At 39.7% G+C, this 9,219-nt stretch overlaps 1 protein-coding gene across 1 annotated transcript; it reads right to left on the bottom strand.

Moving 5' to 3' along the window:
- Positions 1-5,655: 5,655 nt before the first annotated feature.
- LOC131520953 (olfactory receptor 1M1-like) lies at positions 5,656-6,654 on the bottom strand. The gene has a single exon (XM_058745531.1). It carries the CDS (start codon positions 6,634-6,636, stop codon positions 5,656-5,658), a length of 981 nt encoding a protein of 326 aa, XP_058601514.1. The 5' UTR covers positions 6,637-6,654.
- Positions 6,655-9,219: the final 2,565 nt, after the last annotated feature.

The following is a 9,219-nucleotide window of genomic DNA, read 5'->3' as shown; positions in this document are numbered from 1 at the left end:
GATCTTCTGCTAGAAGCCTTCGGCCTGGGAGCGTCACTTCTCGTACTCCCCATAATATTGGAGTCAGAGTGGCGCTCCCAGGCCGAAGACTTCTAGCAGAAGGCGGATCTGCAGACCGTCATTCTCACTGGATAGTCTTTGGCTAAAAACGTCCTGCTGCCTATGGCCCAGGACTTCTGAGGGCCGGCCCCAAATGAGGAGCTGTAACACGGTTGACCACATCAACCTCCTCAGAGGAAGAGAGGTAAAGCATCCTGCTCTCACTCGAAAAATGTCCCAAGAGGCTCCTATACACACATATATGTACTGTTATATATATATATATATATATATATATATATATATATATACAGTGAGGAAAATAAGTATTTGAACACCCTGCTATTTTGCAAGTTCTCCCACTTACAAATCATGGAGGGGTCTGAAATTGTCATCGTAGGTGCATGTCCACTGTGAGAGACATAATCTAAAAAAAAAAATCCAGAAATCACAATGTATGATTTTTTAACTATTTATTTGTATGATACAGCTGCAAATAAGTATTTGAACACCTGTCTATCAGCTAGAATTCTGACCCTCAAAGACCTGTTAGTCTGCCTTTAAAATGTCCACCTCCACTCCATTTATTATCCTAAATTAGATGCACCTGTTTGAGGTCGTTAGCTGCATAAAGACACCTGTCCACCCCATACAATCAGTAAGAATCCAACTACTAACATGGCCAAGACCAAAGAGCTGTCCAAAGACACTAGATACAAAATTGTACACCTCCACAAGGCTGGAAAGGGCTATGGGGAAATTGCCAAGCAGCTTGGTGAAAAAAGGTCCACTGTTGGAGCAATCATTAGAAAATGGAAGAAGCTAAACATGATTGTCAATCTCCCTCGGACTGGGGCTCCATGCAAGATCTCACCTCGTGGGGTCTCAATGATCCTAAGAAAGGTGAGAAATCAGCCCAGAACTACACGGGAGGAGCTGGTCAATGACCTGAAAAGAGCTGGGACCACCGTTTCCAAGGTTACTGTTGGTAATACACTAAGACGTCATGGTTTGAAATCATGCATGACACGGAAGGTTCCCCTGCTTAACACTAGAAGCGCCAGAATTCCAAAACTACTAGAACAGCCGTGAGCGGTCATTTTGACCGCTATATTATACTCTATAATCTCTAAATAAATTGCCCAAATGAGAGATTAATGTATTAACTGTGTTAGGATATCTTTAAAAAAAACAAATAACACCAACATGTAGACTTTTTATTTAGTTAAAAATGATAATTATACATTTAGAAATATTCGCATAATTTCATAGTAAAATGTAATTATTGCATATTCAGTATTTCTCTGTATTTATTTTACATAACTCAGAACAACAAAATAACATTTAAAATGATCTATTTGATTATGATTTTTTTTTTTTACAACATTTATGATACATTATAACACAGAACATAAGCTGGAAACAAGCAGCTCTAAAGTTAAAAAGAGTCACGAACGAAGTTTGGAACCATAAAACAATTACGCTACAAATTTTATATTAAATAAATATATCTATATCATGCTCGGCTATTTAAGATTCACAGTCAACACAAGTTACTTCTGTTCTTCTCGCACAATTTCCACACACGGGTTTGTGGCATTTGCAACAGGTGTCGCTGCGTTTTATTTTGTTTGCAGATTCTCCGCACCTGGCACTGTCTCCGTTTTGGTGTCAGTTGCGGGGTTGATTGTGCTTTGGTTGGGACCTTGTGTCAACTGCGATGCTGCCATTTTTAAAAGGCAATAATAATTTGTAGTCCAAGAATTTGTATTTATAATCAAATGAGCATATGCTAATAGTACTGGAGACGCTGACAGAGACAATAAACCGCGGGAAAGAACAATAGAATCGCGCGAGATTTAAAGCGGTCAATATGACCGTTATGGCTTTAATAGGTAGAAATGCTCATATTTTTTTTGCCTTTTATGTAATTTATATAAAATCTATTGTAAGTAAAAATAGAAACACTTTTAGGAAAAGTCACAAACCAGCAAGATTGTATTTTTTTATTCAACAGAGTTATTGTACATATACATTTCAAAACGGTCATTTTGACCGTCATGGCAGTTCTAGTGTTAAACCAGCACATGTCCAGGCCCGACTTAAGTTTGCCAATGACCATTTGGATGATCCAGAGGAGTCATGGGAGAAAGTCATGTGGTCAGATGAGACCAAAATAGAACTTTTTGGTCATAATTCCACTAAACGTGTTTGGAGGAAGAAGAATGATGAGTACCATCCCAAGAACACCATCCCTACTGTGAAGCATGGGGGTGGTAGCATCATGCTTTGGGGGTGTTTTTCTGCACATGGGACAGGGCGACTGCACTGTATTAAGGAGAGGATGACCGGGGCCATGTATTGCGAGATTTTGGGGAACAACCTCCTTCCCTCAGTTAGAGCATTGAAGATGGGTCGAGGCTGGGTCTTCCAACGTGACAATGACCCGAAGCACACAGCCAGGATAACCAAGGAGTGGCTCTGTAAGAAGCATATCAAGGTTCTGGCGTGGCCTAGCCAGTCTCCAGACCTAAACCCAATAGAGAATCTTTGGAGGGAGCTCAAACTCTGTGTTTCTCAGCGACAGGCCAGAAACCTGACTGATCTAGAGAAGATCTGTGTGGAGGAGTGGGCCAAAATCCCCCCTGCAGTGTGTGCAAACCTGGTGAAAAACTACAGGAAACGTTTGACCTCTGTAATTGCAAACAAAGGCTACTGTACCAAATATTAACATTGATTTTCTCAGGTGTTCAAATACTTATTTGCAGCTGTATCATACAAATAAATAGTTAAAAAATCATACATTGTGATTTCTGGATTTTTTTTTTTAGATTATGTCTCTCACAGTGGACATGCACCTACGATGACAATTTCAGACCTCTCCATGATTTCTAAGTGGGAGAACTTGCAAAATAGCAGGGTGTTCAAATACTTATTTTCCTCACTGTATATATATAGTGTGACGCGTGTCCCGAGGCCTCATCAGCGTCGCCCTGGCAACGAAGGAGAAACACCTGCACGCCATCAGCGTGGGCTGGCCGGCCACACCTGAAACTAATCACCAGCCACCTACAAAAGCTGCAAACACGCACAGACTGGTGAGAGACAACTCGTCTGATGAGATCGCTAACCTTCCTCTCATTTCTCCTTAGAAAGCAGCGTCTGACCGGCCAGCCCCGAGGCACTATCCCCACACCGGCACCCAGCACGCACCCATGGAGGCAGAGGAAAACACGCGGATCCTGGAGCACGGAACTATCTCACCCGAGCACTTTGGCACGACTCTCTCTCTCTCTCTCAATAAACGCACCCTTCGGGGCATTCATTGATTCGCCTTGTCGTGTGATTCTTCCACCCGCCACAATATATATATATAACTTCTCCTAGTTAGATAAAATACAGAATTTAATTTCTCAAAATTAAATGCAGAAAAACAACCAGACGAGTAAACATGGTCTGATATGAAAAGGATTCATAATATGAACGAGAATGACGTAATGCACCTCGGCAACACGCGCTGCAACAGCAGCTTTCACTCAAAGGGGGAAGAACCGCACCGCGGGCCTCCAGCCCCGAGCGAGAGCGGTAGATCTGGGGAATGCAGGTGGAGATAGGGCAAACCCGTCTCCAACCCATCCGCCAGATCCATGTGTGATCCCCGTGATCTCACTCGCCGCCGTGCCTCAGCAGCGGCGGGACTGGAATCGTGAATACGGCGGGGAGAAGCACAATCAGCACCTCATCTCACTAGAGCTGACAGCGTGAACTCCATTTCTATGCAGGAATGCTGCTGTAATGATATCCTCGTTCGCAATATGCTTGTGCAAACAATGCTTGTGCAAACACTGCAACTTGCAAAAGCTCATCGACGTCCTTCACGTCCACCTCCTCGGAGGAAGACAGGCAGAGCGTCGAGCCCTTTCTCTGGGGGGAAGAACAGTGCGTGCTTCCGATCACAGAGAGCGGGCTTTGGATCTAATGGGAAAGGAAGAAGATAGGGGCTCGAACATCTTCATTCCCTCCACCTGATCCATCCGCGATTCCCACGAGTGCAGCCGCCGCTCCGGCTCGGCAAAAGCGGGACCGTCACCTCGAGGAACTGTGGTGAACGCTCCCTCCTAAAAGAGAGCCCTCTGAGAGTAAGCATACGCAGCTGACAAACGCTCACAAAGCTGACTCTGCGTGCTCTGCTCTCAAGCAGACCACACACGGACTGTGTGTATTCCCAGCAGAGAGGAACACACAGCCTGTAATGCGATCTGCTCTCGCCCAAGTGCTAGTTTTCTGCACTTTTAGACATGTGGAGCTTAATTCAAGTGATTGTGTAGGGACAAACAACACTAAATAAGACTCACAACGCAGATCGACAGACACACACACAGAGTAGCGGTTGCTGAATGACAAAAAGCTGACGCCGGTTCCACCGCACGTGCTTTTAAGCTTCCTGGTCGATTACTTCAGCCGCCCGTGACGTCTCGCCCATCCATTGGACTGATTACACGTGTGATTCAGAGCGGGGTCACGCTGAAGGCGTTCCTTATAGCGTTTTCGGACGCAGCTCGGGTTACTGAAGGGGAAACACTGGATACACTTACATACACTTACTGAAATTTACCACTTGATGACAGTAAAAGACCATTTATGCAGATTTACAGAAACGTGTAGCATTTCTTTTCTCATGAAGTTTTACTTAAAAGACTATGCACTCTCAGAAATAAAGGTACAAAAGCTGTCACTGGGGAGGTACCTTTTCAAAAGGTACATGTTTGTACCTAAAAGGTCCATTTTGATACTTTAAAGGTACATATTAGTACTTAAAGTGTACATATTTGAACCTAATAGGTACAAAAGTGTACCTTTTGAAAAGGTACCGCCCCAGGGACAGCTTTTGAACCTTTATTTCTGAGAGTGTGGAAAGAGTTTACCTCTAATTCAATTTAATACTAAATGTTATGCTACATTTTCAATGTTATGTTTGAATCAGTCCTATAGACATTATACAATTCTGATCACCTTTAAAAATGGTGACACAATAAACTGTTCATGTTCATTTTATTATTCATTATTACATATCAAAGAAGAAATAAATACAGGAAAAACAACAAATGCAGAGAAACAAGAGCAACATCAGCAGATCTGACCATTAAAAAATGTAGCCCTTTATTGCAAATGTAGCCTATATTATTTTACTTAGTTACATGTCTCAGCAGTTATTAATATTATTTAAAAAAAAAAAATCTAATCTAATCAATATAAAATAAAAAAATAAATGAATAAAAATAAACCAAAACACATTTATAGATGACCATGTACAATGTGTTTAATGTCAACAATGTAATGACTGCTTACAAAAAGTTGAACTGCTTTTTTTCCTTTTCATTTTTCACTTGTGCTGCATACATACAAACATTTCTTTCAGAATTTGTAACGTCCATGAGGGAATACAAAGAAATACAAAGATTGGTTACTCTGTCAAAAGATAATTTTTTTCAAAGTATGCATTTCTAAAAAGATCTTGTGCACTGACATTATTTTTGCAATGTAACTCTATGAGGCCTGAGAATGTAGTCTTTGTATGGGTAATTTAATTAACAATCATTAAATAAGACATTTCAGTCATTTAGAAAGGTTCTCTCTACTTGGTGCAGATCTGTTTTTAAACATTTTTTGAACTATGTCTTTGATTTCAGCCGTGTTTAAAACATAAATTATGGGATTTAGCATTGGTGGAATAGCATATGCCAGAGATGTGCTGATGACCCTTGCATTGGGAGCAAGAGAAAGCAAGAGCTGCGCAAAGTACGTAGAGAATAAGGGAAGGAAATATATCCCAACTAACAACAGATGAGAAACACAGGTCTTCAGAGCTTTTAAACGTCCTTGCCAAGTTGTAATTTTGATTAAAGCAAAAACAATTCCTAGATATGACAGGACTATTATAACCAATGGTGCTACAAGGTATAAACCTGTGATGAGAAACGCCATGAACTTATTAATGTTATTGTCATTGCATGCCAACCTATACATTGGTCCATGATCACAAAAATAACTCTGTATCATGTTAGATTCACAAAATGAAAGTCGGGTGATCAAAGACACCATCAAGGCCACAACAGAAGAATTAAATGCCCAAACTGTTGAGAAAACTAAAACCATACTTGTATTGTTTACAAGAGCATGATATCTTAATGGCAAACAAATTGCAATGAAGCGATCATATGCCAGCACAACAAGAGTGACACTTTGTATAGAACTGAAAAGAAACACAAAAAACATGTTGATCAAACAAGCATTATAGGAGATATACCGTGAGTCAAACAGAAAAGTCTTCATCATGTTAGGAATCAGCGCATTAGTTTCACCAATATCAGCCAAGGCCAAGTTAAACACACCAATGTATTTTGGACTGTGCAGACTTCGTTCAAGAGCAATAATGACAAGGACTATAGAGTTCCCAATTATAGCAATAAAATATGTGATAAATAAGAATATGTAGTAATAATTGCTGTAAGGTATACCTGAAAGACCAATAATGAAAAAGTATTCAGGATGAACAATGGAGATATTCTGGTAAAAACTTGCATTTAAAGAATTCATGGCAGCTTTGCGTTTGATGTTTTGAACAATCTGTCAACAGAAATTACCACAAAAACATAAGTAGAATCTAGGAAATGTACAAAACTTATCATTTCAAACCTGTAAATACAATTTTAAATTCTGAATATATACCTTACTGTAACTTTGAATAGTATTTGAGTCACAGACCTGCATTCTCTCATGCTGCAGAGATCTGGCTGTCTGTGTCACGGACTCACAGCATCCAAATATATCTTCTGATTCATCTCTTGAGAGCCTTCAGACAACAAAGAGATGTAATACTTACTATGTTGTAGTAAATGTTTTTGTCACTAGTGTAACCCTGGGTTAATTTCTTATTAACCCATTTGTGCCCAAATTTTTCTGAATGGTTTCATGCATATAGTCGTGTTAATAGTGTCCTATGTGAACATGTTCTGCATTTATTTTCCCCAGGTTTTTGTTTTTTTTCTTGAAAATCATATTTGAATGTGGGCAAATATGTTGTAAGCACCCCTTCAATGTAAAATTTGAATAGGAGGAGAACATTTGGCATCTAACTCAAAATAACTGCTTTGAACAGATCAATCTTTATTCATGAATAAATTTCTTATGTATAAAAGTCGAAGAACATTCAAATTCAAACCCAAAAAAACTTTCTCTAGTTCATTTTGGCCACAATTATTGGCACCCAATTATTGCAACGTCCTTTTCCCGGGTGTGCTAAAAAATGTAAATATGAATGGGAATATACTTCAGAGATATTTTACTCACAAGAATTTCTAGGGGTGCCAATAATTGTGGCCAACATGCATTGGAGAAAGAAAAAAAACATTTATTTCATCATGAGATTTTCTCCCAACTTTCAATTGTTTTACAGGTGCATCTCAATGAATTAGAATGTCGTGAAAAAGTTCATTTTTTCTTGTAAGTTATTTCAAAAATTTTAATATATTTTAGATTCATTGCATGTAAAGTAAAACATTTCAAAAGTTTTTTTTGTTTGTTTTAATTTTGATAATTAGAGCTTACAGCTCATGAAATTCAAAAATCAGTATCTCAAAATATTAGAAAATTTACATTTGAGTTTCAATAAATTACCACCCCTACAGTATAAATTCTGGGTATCTATTGTTCTTTGAATCCACAATAATGGAGAAGACTGCTGACTTGGCAATGATCCAGAAGACGAACATTGACACCCTCCACAAAGAGGGTAAGTCACAGATGGTCATTAATGAAAGGTGTGGCTGTTTACAGAGTGCTGTATCAAAGCATATTAAATGCAAAGTTGACTGGAAGGAAGAATTTGGGTAGGAAAAGGTGCACAAGCAACAGTGATGACTGCAAGCTTGATAATACTGTCAAGCAAAGCTGATTCAAACACTTGTGAGAGCTTCACAAGGAGTGAACTGAAGCTGGAGTCAGTGCATCAAGAGTCACCACGCTCAGACGTCTTCAGAAAAAGGGCTACCAAGCCACTTCTGAAGCAGAGACAACGTCAGAAGCGTCATACCTGGGCTGTGGAGAAAAAGAACTGGACTGTTGCTCAGTGGAAGACTGAATTTTGCATTTCATTTGGAAATCAAGGTCCCAGAGTCTGGAGGAAGAGTGGAGAGTCACAGAATCCATGTTGATTGAAGTCCAGTGTGAAGTTTCCACAGTCTGTGATGATTTGGGCTGTCATGTCATCTACTGGTGTTGGTCCACTGTGTTTTCTGAAGTCCACAGTCAACGCAGCCATCTACCAGGAGATTTTAGAGCACTTCATGCTTCCTTCTGCTGACAAGCTTTATGGAGATGCTGTTTTCATTTTCCAGCAGGACTTGGCACCTGCCCACACTGCCAAAGGTACCAAAAGCTGGTTCAGTGACCATGGTGTTGGTGTGCTTGACTGGCCAGCAAACTCACCTAACCTGAACGCCATAGAGGATCTATGGGGTATTGTCAAGAGGAAGATGAGAGACACCAGACCCAACAATGCATATGACCTAAAGGCCGCTATCAAAGCAACCTGGGCTTCCATACCACCTCAGCAGTGCCACAAACTGATCACCTCCATTCCACGCCGAATTGAGGCAGTAATTAAAGCAAAAGGAGCCCCTACCAAGTATTGAGTACATATACAGTAAATGAACATACTTTCCAGAAGGCCAACAATTCACTAAAAATGTTTTTTTTTTTTTTTTATTATCTTATGAAGTATTCTAATTTGTTGAGATAGTGAATTGGTGGGTTTTTGTTAAATGTGAGCCTAAATCATCACAATTAAAAGAACCAAAGACTTAAACTACTTCAGTCTGTGTGCATTGAATTTATTTAATACACGAGTTTCACAATTTGAGTTAAATTACTGAAATAAATGAACTTTTCCAGGACATTCTAATTTATTGAGATGTACCTGTACTTCAGTTGTTGTTTTTTTGTGAATTTTTTGAATGAAAGATCAAAAGGATAAACAGTGCAGATTTATTTGCACAGCTGCCTTTGCTCAAATTTACCAAGGGTGCCAATATTAGTGGAGAGCACTGTACACTTTCTGAAGAAAATGTGAGTGGTGCTTTCCGTGGGAAAACTCGGCAGAAGGCAATAATAGTAGTAACT

The sequence above is a fragment of the Onychostoma macrolepis genome, chromosome 15, assembly GCF_012432095.1.
Source record: "Onychostoma macrolepis isolate SWU-2019 chromosome 15, ASM1243209v1, whole genome shotgun sequence".
Lineage (NCBI taxonomy): Eukaryota > Metazoa > Chordata > Actinopteri > Cypriniformes > Cyprinidae > Onychostoma > Onychostoma macrolepis.
The sequence above is the reverse complement of the archived record's forward strand: the minus strand, read 5'-3'. Positions and strand labels throughout refer to the sequence as shown.